Source organism: Hemiscyllium ocellatum, chromosome 46 (assembly GCF_020745735.1).
Source record: "Hemiscyllium ocellatum isolate sHemOce1 chromosome 46, sHemOce1.pat.X.cur, whole genome shotgun sequence".
Taxonomy (NCBI): Eukaryota; Metazoa; Chordata; class Chondrichthyes; order Orectolobiformes; family Hemiscylliidae; genus Hemiscyllium; species Hemiscyllium ocellatum.
In genome coordinates this window covers 14,931,466-14,943,395 of record NC_083446.1, presented here as the reverse complement: position 1 = coordinate 14,943,395, position 11,930 = coordinate 14,931,466, and the positions used below count along the sequence as shown (strand labels likewise).

Here is an 11,930-nt window from a genome sequence, read left to right as displayed (position 1 = left end):
CATGTAATATTTTCTAAATTCCACCAGTCTGACACAAGATTGGGATATGGACAGACTTAACCTCACACCTTCTCAGCTCTGACAATGCATTGATGGCACCTTACGTTATAAAACCTTGTTATCTTGAGAATGTGACTTAAAAGGAGTTCTGAGATTTATATATTAAAGAAACGAAACCAGCAAACCCATTCTAAAAGATGAAATAATTAGTCTAGGTTTGTCAATATATCATTTCAGCTGCATGACACTGTAATCTTTTGATACAAAGTTCTGTGTTTTATGGTCCTGCTTCATAACCACCTGATGAAAAAGCACTGCTTCCAAATAAACTCGTTGGACTATAACCTGGTATTGTGTGATTTTTAACTTTGTCCACCCAAGTCCAACACCTGCTCCTCCAAACCATAACCAATAAGAAGGGGGTGGGCGGGACTAGGGGAACCGGCTGGTCCTCCAACCATTGGGAGTGAATGAGGGGCGGGGCGGGCGAGTCGACACGTGACCTGTGGAGTTGCCGGCTCAGCGCTGCTGTAACTGGCGCTCGAGTGAGTGCGGAAGGTGGTGACGGGAAAACTGGGAGAATCAGCGAATACGGAAGAAAAACCGAGTGAGTCTGAACTGAGAGGGTTTGTCAACACCTGATGTAGGCCGCCAAACCAGAATCAAAAACTCGCCGAACCGCGTTTGCAGCAAAACGGGAAAACGGCTGTAGGCCTCAGGCGGTGATAGGCCCCTGTTATCGCCGCCATCTTTATTGGGGGCAAGGTGCAACATTGCACGTGATCCTTGTGGGGAGGGACAGGGTGATTTGAAGAGGAGTATTTACACAGTAAACTAAAATCAAGGGAAACGGTAGCCTTTTCTAAGTTTCCGTCCTGGACCAATAGTAAATTTTCTTTTGTGAGTTCATTTTTACAGGTTATTAATTGAGAAAATTGTGCAGACTGGGATCTCAAAACATGCTCTGACAGAGGAGTCAATCAGGATCCGAATATCATTGGCATTTAACTGTGGAAGGAAAAAGGTTTGTCTGTTCTCTCTGTTCCCAAATATGACCGATAGGTTTGTAACTCGAAAACAGCCATCGTGTTGACATTTGTGGTTTGATCACCCCTGGGGTGTGTTCAGGTCTGGGCTCTGCATCTGAGGAAGTAGATATTGGTCTAAGAGGATCATAGATTTATTCAAATAACACCTCATCTCCTTGACAGAATTTCGTCTCAGTCACCCCCTTCATACTGTTAACTTTAAATTCCTCATTCTCATGCCCGCAGATCTACTTTTAAAACTCCCGATGGACTTGTGTGACAGCATCCTTTGAGGTGAAGTGATCCAGATCCTTAAGTCCGAAGCGTTATGAAGTGGTGAATTGAAAGTTGAGATGCTATTCCTTCAGCTCCCATTGAGCTGCATTAGAACAGTACAGGAGGCTGAGGTCAGAGTGGATGTGAACAGATCATTAAAATGAAAAGGCATGAGCGTTTTTCTGGATTAGTGGTGCTGGAAGAGCACAGCAGTTCAGGCAGCATCCAAGGAGCAGTAAAACGACGTTTTCGGGCAAAAGCCCTTCATCCTGATGAAGGGCTTTTGCCCGAAACGTCAATTTTACTGCTCCTCGGATGCTGTCTGAACTGCTGTGCTCTTCCAGCACCTCTAATCCAGAATCTGGTTTCCAGCATCTGCAGTCATTGTTTTTACCTGTATTGTGAGCATTGCATGGCTCAGTCAGAGTGCTTTGGAGTTAGGTGAAAACAGACAGTGAGGTGAGATATACAGAAGGTCAAGCTGCAAGACTGAATGCAGTGTTTAGTCTGAGCCTGGGCAGTACAGAATATGACACGGGCCCAATCAAAACAATCAATTGGTAAGTGATACGTGCAGATGATTTTTTTTTCACAAGTGTAATATATACCTGAAGTACAGGTAGGAGCATTTGTTTATAATAGAAATCTTTGAAACGAAGGAAGATCCCTACCTCAATTGAATTCTCTGAAAAGAGAGTAACAAGCCTATTGTACAAAAAAGTCATGACAGGAGACCTCATACACCTCGTGTGTTCCTCTTGCACAATATGGGAATTAAGGGGTGCTGCTAGTGTTGCTGATGGCTATGTGTGCAGAAAGTGTGTTTATCTGTGGCTACTGGCTAACTGCTTTTCAGAGTTGGAGCTGTGGGTGGGCTCACTGTAAAGCAACCACAATATTGAGAATGTCATGGATCGTACATTTAGTGAGATGGTCACACTGCAGGTGAGAATTACATAAGCAGATGGCAATAGGTGAGCATCAGATAAAGTAAGATGCTCAGGAAGGAAATGCAGGAGTCCCCAGTGGTCATTCTCCTTTCAAAAATATATACTTTTTTGGATACTTATGATGATTGGGGGTGGCCTCATGGGAAATTAGCAATAGTCAAGTTCATGGCACCAGAACGGGAGGAAAAAGGGTGGCAGGGGTACAGTGACAGGGATTTGACAGTTAGAGATCCAGACAGGCACTTCTGTGGCCATTGAGATGAATCTAGGATAGTATATGCCAGCATCAGGGATAGCATGGAGCAGCTGCAGGACATTGTGGAGCTGGAGCATGAGTAGCCAGTGGTTGTGGAACATATAGGTACCAATGACATAACTAAGCAAAAGGATGAGGACCTGAAAGCTGAATATAGGAAAATAGGACACACATTTCAGCTCTGTTTTTTAATGTAATAATCTCAGATTTACGCTCTGTGCCATATGCTAGCAACAGCTGGTATAAGAGGATGGGTCAAATGAATGCAAGCTGGTGTACCAGTGAAATGTTTAGATTCCTGAGGCATTGGGATCATTTCTGTAGGAGTTAGGACCTGTACAGACCTTGGGGCAGCACAGTGACTCAGTGGTTAGCACTGCTGCCTCACTGCATTCGGGGCCCAGGTTCAATTCCAGCCTTTGGCAATTGTCTGTATGGAATTTGCACATTCTCTCCGTGTCTGCTTGGGTTTCCTCTGGGTGCTCTGGTTTCCTCCCAAAGTCCAAAGATGTGCAGGTTAGGTGGATTGACCATGGTAAATTGTCTGTAGTGTCCAGGGATGTATACGTTAGATGGATTAAGTATATGCTTATTGTAGGGTTACAGGGATAGGGTAGGGTGTGAGTCTGGATAGGATGCTGTTCCCAGAGTCTGTGTGGACTTATTGGCCAAATGGCCTGTTTTTGCACTGTAGGGTTTCGATGATATCTACGACTGGTTGCCCCTGGGCAGAGCTAGGACATCGTCTCTTGGGGGCTTCTGCTAGTTCCTTTGGCGAGGTATTAAACTGATATGGCTGGGAATGGGAACCAAAGTGTGAGCTTAGATGGGTCAGTTGCAGATCAGGAAATGGGAGGTAGAGTATTAGTGATACACTCAGAGAGACAAAAGAAAGGAGGATTAAACATCGAGTTTCACCCCATACATCAGTGGGTGACATCCTTGGAATCTTTTTTACATTATCTCAATAGCCAGGACATTCTTTCCCAGGAAAGGAGAACAAAGGTGCACACAATACTCCAGGTGTGGTCTCACCAAAGTCCTCACAGAAAAATATCCCTGCTCTTGTACTCAAATAATGCCTTTATGAAGGCCAATGTATCATTTCCATTCTTCACAGCTTGCCACTCCCGTTTGATTACGAAATGAGAGTCACAGAGAAACACAAAACAAAATGGAGTCGGAGTCTCTGACATAAAATTGCAGAACGTAATGTCCCCATCATATCTGCTCTAGTCATCAAGCATGTATTTGCTTTAGTCCCATTTTCTGGCATTCAGTGTGTAACCTGCATTGTAGTGCCTTCAAGTTTGCAATGGTTCTAGCATCTGACACCATTTCAGATGCTGAGTAACACCAGCGTCTTCTGTTTTAGTATCAAATTTCCACCATTTTGCTTAATCACTGAAACGTCAACTTAAACAACACAGAAACACATTCTTCGGTCCAACTCATTTATGCTGATTAAATGTTCTAAATTAATTAAATTAGATTCCCAACAGTATGAAAACAGGCCCTTCAGCCCAACAAATCCACACCGCCCTCCGAATAGTGACCCAACCAGACCCGTTCCCCTACCCTAAACTTATCCCTGACTAAAGCACCTAACACAATGGACAATTTAGCATGGCCAGTTCACCTGACCTGCACATCTTTGGATTGTGGGAGGTAACCGGAGCACCCAGAGGAAACCCACGCAGATATGGAGAGAATGTGCAAACTCTACTCAGTCACCCAAGGCAGAAATCGATCTCGTCCATTTCTCAAAATTTGGCCCATATCTCTAAGTGGCATGGTGGGGTGGCATGTTGGCTCAATGATTAGCACTGTTGTCTCAGACGTGGGTTCGCTTCCAGCGCGCTACTGTTGGCATGTTCTCGTGTCTGCATAGGTTTCGCTCAGGTGCTCCGGTTTTCTCCCACAGTCCAAAAGTGTACAGGTTAGATGTTACATGCAACTCAGATGTGCAGTTGAGTTAACCAAGGGAAATGCAGGATTACAGGAATAGGCTAAGGGGCTGGGTCTGGGTAGGACATTCTTCAGAGTGTTGGTATGGACTCGATTGGCTGAATGGCCTACTTCCACACTGTAGAAATTCGATTCTATGATTAAACCCTTCCTATTCCTGTATTTCTCCAGGTGCCTTTTAAATGTTGTACCAGCCTCCTCGACCACCCCTGGCAGCTCGTTCCTTACATGCACCAATTTCTTTACTGAACGATTGCCCCTGAGGTCCCTTTTTAAAGCTTTCCCTTCTCACCTTAAACCTATGCTGTCTAGTTTTTTGACTCCCTGGGAAAAAGACCTTGACTGTTCACCTGAACCAACATCCTTCATGATATTATAAACTGCTGTATGGTCATCCCTCAGTTTCTGATGCTCCAGGCAGCTTCTCCTTATAATGCAAACTTTTTTTTCTATAGCAGGGAGACTAGAACTGAACTCGGTATTCCAAAATTGGCTGAGCCAATGTCCTATACCAGCGCAACAGGACTTTCCAACTCCTGTACTCAGTGCACTAACCAATGTAGGCATGCATGCCAAATGCTTTTTTTCACTGTCCTGTCTACCTGCAACTCCACTTTCAAGGAACTCTGCACTTTTTCGTAGCCCTTCAGAGGGATTAAAGGGCGGAAAACAGAGAATAGGATTGAGTTATAGGTCAGTAAGGTACTTCCTGTCTCTCTCTTCCACCTCTATCTCTTCCTGTAGTTTTGCATAAACACTGACTAGTTTGCTTCCCTGAAGAAGATTTGTGAATGCGTTGGTTTTAATGATAGTCCAGCATTTTCTTTCTGTGTCATCTCCACAACTGACCAGAACTTCTGACCAGTTTCACAAGCTGTGTTCTTCTGGTTTCACCTAATACACTTGTTTTCTGTTTGCAAATTTTTCATTTGCAGTTAGAGACTTCAAATTAAACCACTTCCAGATCCACCAGTCACTGTGTTTATCATAACCAGTTTTGAACATGGAAGGAAAATGCACTGTTCACACTGGAGAGAAACACACATTATGTGAAAGCGTCTGTGAAGTTTCATCTGAAATGTCCAAAGGCCAGTGCAGTCACACTGGGGAGACACTGTTAATATGTGGAGATTGTGGGAAAGGATTTTTTTACCCATCCCATCTGGAAACTCACGAAAACAGTCACACTGGGGAGAAGCCATTCATCTGTTTTGATTGTGAGAAGGGATTCACCCTGTCATCCGACCTGCAGATAGACCAACCAGTTCACACCGGAGAGAGACCGTTCACCTGCTCCGACTGGGGGGAGACATTTGCACACTCATCCAACCTGCTGACAGACCAGCAACTTCATTCAGGGGACAGACCATTCATGTGTTCAGAGTGTGGAAAAGGATTTGTGCAGTTATCCAGCCTGCAGATACACCAGCGAATTCACACTGGGGAGAGACCATTCACCTGCTCCGATTGTGGGAAAGGATTCACTTGGTCATCCAGCCTGTTGATGCACCAGCGGGTTCATACTGGGGAGAGGCCGTTCACCTGCTCCGATTGTGGAAAGGGATTTACTCGATCGTCTATCCTGCAGATACACCAGCGAATTCACACTGGGGAGAGACCATTCACCTGCTCCAACTGTGAAAAGTCATTCACTTCATCATCCAGCCTGCAGATACATCAGCGAGTTCACACTGGGGAGAGACCATTCATTTGCTGTGATTGTGGAAAAGGATTCTCTTCGTCATCCAACCTGCAGGTACACCAGCGACTTCACACTGGGGAGAGACCATTCACTTGCTCCGTGTGTGGGAAAGGGTTCACTCAGTCGTCGAAACTGTTGGAACATCAGGGAGTTCACACTGGGGAGAGACCCTTCATCTGCTCCCAGTGTGGGAAGGGATTCACTTCAACATCCAGCTTGCTGAAACACCAGCGAATTCACACTGGGGAGAGACCATTCACCTGTTCTCAATGTGGAAAAGGATTCATTTGCTCAACTAAACTACTGGAACACCAGCGGATTCACACTGGGGCGAGACCATTCACCTGTTCTGAATGTGGAAAAAGATTCACTTCATCGTCCAACTTGCTGGAACACCAGCGAATTCACACTGGGGAGAAACCATTCACCTGCACCCATTGTGGGAAGTCATTTACCAAATCATCCCACCTGCGGAGACACGAGCGAATTCACACTGGGGAGAAACGGTCACTCAGTCAACTTCCTTGCTGATGCAACAGCCTGCTTACTGTATGGAGAGACTATTCGCCAATTCTGTATATGGTAATGAATTCCTTCTGTCAACCAAATTGTTAACTTACTGGTGAAATGACCCTGGATGGATCCCGTTCACCTGCTGTGTTTGTGTAAGAGGCTTTGCTGTTTGCTAACATTCTGGCAATTTCATGAAGAATAACAGGTGAAGGGTTTTTCTTTTACTCAGACCAATTAATGAATGTCGGTCATTGGGACATTTGTATTGGTGTTATTAACTTACGATCTATTAAAAGGTACTGATATTGTAGGTAATATGTTGATAAAATTGTGTATCTATAGGATACGTTTTGCAAGCAATCACAATGTCGCTGTATGTCAACACATTTACACTGGGTACAGACTGTCCATCTGCTTCTTGTTTGTTTGTGAAGTGATTTTGTCGTTCATCTGGATTGGTTAAACAAAATGATTCCCCTCTTTTCAGTATTGGATTTAAATACTATTGCTTTCTGTATCCAAATCATGCTTTCTGGCTTTATTTCTCATGATGTTTGCAAACACTAGAGGTTCAATTACTATTTTGGGATAAAAATGATCCAAAGCAGCTTTTTGTTAAAACTATGATGCATCAAATCTTTGTCTCATTCTGAAAGCCTTAGAGATAAGATAATCATTTGGGTCTGTGGGACAAGATGTGGAACATGTGGAAGTCGAGAGGGGCAGACCAAAGGCAAATTTGAAAACAAGGGTGAGGATTTTAAAATTGAGGCATTACTGAACAGGGGACCTTAGATGTTTTTAAATATATTTCTTCATGGGATGTCGGCAGTGCTGCCTGGATCAGCACTTATTTCTCATCCCAGGTGCTCTGGAGCAAGCACTGCATGTGGACATGTCTGTGATCTTTGACGGCCCAGTGCAGAGGGAACTGGGCAAGTCAGAGGATCTTCTGTCAGTTTAGGATCAGTGAAATCAAGCTTGACAAATCTACTGAAGTTTTCTTTGTCGCTTTGACCAGTGGAACTAGTTGATTTTGGTCATTTTTGATTTTCCAAAAGCTTTTGATAAAATCCCACTGAAGAGCTTAATTTATAAAATCAAAGTAGACACGACTGTTGGTAATATATTGATGTGGATTGAGAATTGGTTAGCAAACAGGAAACTCTGAGCAGAAGGTTGGAGTACACTGTAACCTCGATTATCCGAACAACAAAGGCAGGGAGTATTTTGTTCCAATAATCAAATGCCAGATAACACAGTTTAGCCAAGCATTGGAGCTTGCGATCTTGTTTGGATAATCCAAAATTCAGATAATTGAGGTTCCTCTGTATAAGGTTTTGACAAGTCAGGCACCACAAGGATCAGTGTCCTTCGACCCCAGCTATTCAAATCATACATCAGTGATGAGAGAATCCAACATAATACTTCCAAGTTTGTTGACAAAGACTGGGAAGGATTAAGACTGAGCAGGACACAGAGGTTTCAGAGTGATTTAGTCAATTTGAGTGAATGAAAAATGCATGGCAGATGCAGTATCAATGTAAAGTTATCCACTTTGGTAGAAAATTCAGAATGGAAAAGTATTATTTAAATACTGATAGATTTGCAACTGCTGATGCACAAAGGGACCTGGTTGTCCTTCTACACCAGTCATTCAAAGCAAGAAGTTAGGAAGGCAAATTGAACTTTTGTCTTTCATTGCAAGAGGGTTTGAGTGCAGGAGCAAGGAGGTCTTACAGCAGCTGTGCAGGGTTTTGTGAGGTGATGAGTGGAGTCTATGTGCGAGTTTGGTCTCCTTCACGCAGAAACATTTATTCTTGCTGCAGGCAAACAGCAATCACTTGCACTGTTGAAGTCAACAGTGAGGGACGCACGTCACTATCCTTGAATCAGAAGGAAGTTCCAGCTGCTTCATTTTTTTGAGTCCGCTATGGAGACTATGTCAATTGATGACAACTCTGTAAAGGTTTGTCCACAATGTGGAAGTGGGTGATGTTCTGTCACTCGCGCTTCATTTCCCTGTCGCAGAGCAATACAGAGTCTGATGGCACTGTTTAGTGAGGCCTGCAGTGGGAGTGTCTAAACCAAAGAAAAAGATGATATGGATAGAGAAATCCAAAATGAGCCATGTGAAATATTAGGCAAAATAATAATAATGAGAGGAAGTGTTAGATGGAATCATTGAAAGTAGGTAAGTCACTCGGGCCAGATGAATTGCTCCCTAGGATGTTGAAGTAGGCCAGGGTGAAAATAGCAGATGCTGTGAAGATTATTTTCCAATCTTCACTAGACAGGAGATCTGTGGCCAGGGGTGTACCACAAGGATTGGTACTGGCTCCACTGCTTTGTTCTTTATAAATGATTTGGATGTGAGTACAAGAGGTATGGTTAGTAAGCTTGCAGGTAACACCAAAATTGTTCATGTAGTCAAAAGCAAAGAAGGTTACCTCACAGCACAACAGGACCTTGATCAGTTGGGCAGGTGAACCAAGTGGCAGATGGACTTTAATTTAAATAAATGAGAGGTGTTGCATTTTGATAAGGCAAATCGGGGCAGAACATAGGCACTTCATGTTAAAGTCTTGGGGAATGTTGCTGAACAAAGTTCCTTGGAGTGCAAGTTCATAGTTCCTTGAAAGTGGAGTTGCAGGTAGACAGGATAGTAAAGAAGGCATTTGGTATCTTGACCTTACCGTTCAGCAGATAAGCATAGGAGTTGGGAGGTCATATTGCGGCTGTGCAGGACATTGGTTAGGCCCGTTTTGGAATACTGCCTTCATTACTGGCCTCCCTGTAGTAGGAAGGATGTTGTGAAACCTGAAAGGGTTCAGAAAAGATTTACAAATTTGTTGCCAGTGTTGGAGGGTTTGATCTATAAGAAGAGGCTAAATAGACTGCAGTTATTGTCCCTAGAGTGTTGGAGGCTGAGGGGTGACCTTAGAGAAGTTCATAAAATTTGAGGGTTATAGATCAGGTGAACAGCAAAGGTCTACTCCTCAGAGTTGGGGAGCCCAGAACTAGAAGGCATAGGTTTATGGTGAGACTGGAATGATTTAAAAGATACCTAAGGGGCAACTTTTTCACACTGTGGTGCATAAATGGAATGAACTACCAGAGGCATTTGGTACAATTATGGTATTTAGGAGGCATCTAAATGGGTATATGAATAGGAAGGGTTTAGAGGGATATGGGACTAAATTAATTTAGGGTATCTGGTTGGCATGGATAGGTTGGACTGAACCGCCTGTTTCCATGCTTTGCGCTTTTATGACTTTAGGTATGGCTGAGGTGCTGAATGACTGGAGGAATCCAAATATGGTTTTATTATTTTAAAAAGGAAACACCAGACCGCTATAGACCAGTCAGTCTAACTTGGCTAGCAGGCAAACTGTAAGAATCATTCCTGAGAAATCAGATGAACTGGCACTGTTATCTGTCCTGTTGATATGCCAGAGTTCACACAGGGAAGAGGCCACCATTCACCTGCACAAAGTGTTCGCACGGGCAAGAAACTGTTCACGTGCACTGGAGAGTTGTGTTTAGATGAACACCTTATCTCACTGCACTGTGGAGGTCACACGAGAGAAGCCGGTCACCTCTGACAGTGGGAAAAGTTTCTCTCAGTCATCCCACCTGCTGAGGCACCAGCACCTTCACACTGGGGAGAAGCCATTCAACTGCTCCAATTTCGGATGGGATTCACACAGGTATCACATCTGCTAAGTCACTCGGGAGTTCATGACTAACTGTGCTGATTGGATTTAATTATTAATCATGTCCTGGAGTGAGCCATGTTCATTGCTGTCTGTTTCTGCTAATGTTAATAACTGCCTGCTTCATCATATGTTAATGTAGATACATGTCAAATAAAGCTGTTTTGTGTAAAACACAGTGTGTGTCATCTTATTGTCTCTAACAGGAGATGCCATTTTGCATTGCTCTCTCTCTCTCCCCTCCATCCTCACCTTTAACAAGAAGTGTGAAGAGCCTGTTGTCACAGATTGAGATGATCTGATCAACTGCCCCTACTGAGACTGGGAAAAGTGCTCTGGAAGTCTGTGATCTGATTTCCTACCAGTGTATTCTCTCACACAGGGCAGACCATTCAGGTGCTCTTACTGCAGCACTGGCTTCAAGCAATCATCTGACCTCACAGTACACCAGTGATGTTAACAGGATGGGGAGACTGTTCACTTGCTCTGAGTGTGGGAAGATTCATTGCAATATCCCATCTTCTGAGTTCATTAGTGATTGCAGGAGTTGGATTTGTTGTTAATCAAATCCTGGACCCATCTATTTCTCATTTGGTCTTTTTCTCCTGATGTTAGTAAATTCCAGAACAGTTTTATGCGTGAATATTCAGAATAAAACTCACTTGAATTAGCTTTGTGTTAAACGCAGTGTGTTAAGTCTTTTTAATATCTCTAATATGTGAGTCCCTTTTGAAGGGTCTTCCTGTCCTCTCTTTCATCTAACAACACCTGCAGAGATCAAAGACCTTATTTGTCACTAAGATTGAGACAATCCAATCAGTTTCCTCTGCTGCTATCCTCCCTTCCATTAGCTCGTTGGGTGAAAGTGCCTGTTAAGGTTCTCTTTGCCTGACGCCAGACCTCACCAGTTTCTCACTGCCATGGTGTTAAGGGTTTAGATGAAGGGGAATTTAAGTGTGTACGAAACAATTTTCTGATTCAGTATGTCGATGTACCTAGTAGAGAGGGTGCAAAACTTGAGCTACTCTTGGGAAATAAGGCAGGGCAGGTGACTGGGTGTCAGTGGGGTTAGTGCCCATAATTCTATTAGATTTAAAATCATGATGGAAAAGGATAGACCAGATCTAAAAGTTGAAGTTCTAAATTGGAGAAAGGCCAATTTTGATGGTATTAGGCAAGAACTTTCGAAAGCTGATTGGGGACAGATGTTTGCAGGTAAAGGGACGGCTGGAAAATGGGAAGCCTTCAGAAATGAGATAACGAGAATCCAGAGAAAGTATATTCCTGATAGAGTGAAAGGAAAGGGAATGCTGGATTACTAAAGAAATTGAGGGTTTGGTTAAGAAAAAGAAGGAAGCACATGTAAGGGATAGACAGGATAGATCGAGTGATTCCTTAGAATATAAAGGCAGTAGGAGTATACTTAAGAGGAAAATCAGGAGGGCAAAAAGGGGGCATGAGATAGCTTTGGAAAATAAAATTAAGGAGAATCCAAAGAGGGTAACTAGGGAGAGAATAGGG

General features: G+C 43.5%; 1 protein-coding gene across 3 annotated transcripts; it reads left to right on the top strand.

Annotated features, from left to right (window-relative positions):
* Positions 1 to 522: 522 nt before the first annotated feature.
* On the top strand, positions 523 to 10,583 carry LOC132836234 (gastrula zinc finger protein XlCGF52.1-like). Of its 3 annotated transcripts, none has more exons than XM_060855572.1 (3): positions 523 to 607; positions 919 to 1,024; positions 5,414 to 10,583. In XM_060855572.1, exon 3 carries the CDS (start codon positions 5,482 to 5,484, stop codon positions 6,709 to 6,711), a length of 1,230 nt encoding a protein of 409 aa, XP_060711555.1. In that variant the 5' UTR covers positions 523 to 607; positions 919 to 1,024; positions 5,414 to 5,481; the 3' UTR covers positions 6,712 to 10,583. The 3 variants fall into 3 exon arrangements, with proteins under 3 accessions (XP_060711555.1, XP_060711557.1, XP_060711556.1); XM_060855574.1 differs by having other exon boundaries at positions 906 to 1,024; XM_060855573.1 differs by lacking the exon at positions 523 to 607 and having other exon boundaries at positions 632 to 1,024.
* The last annotated feature ends 1,347 nt before the right edge of the window (positions 10,584 to 11,930 follow it).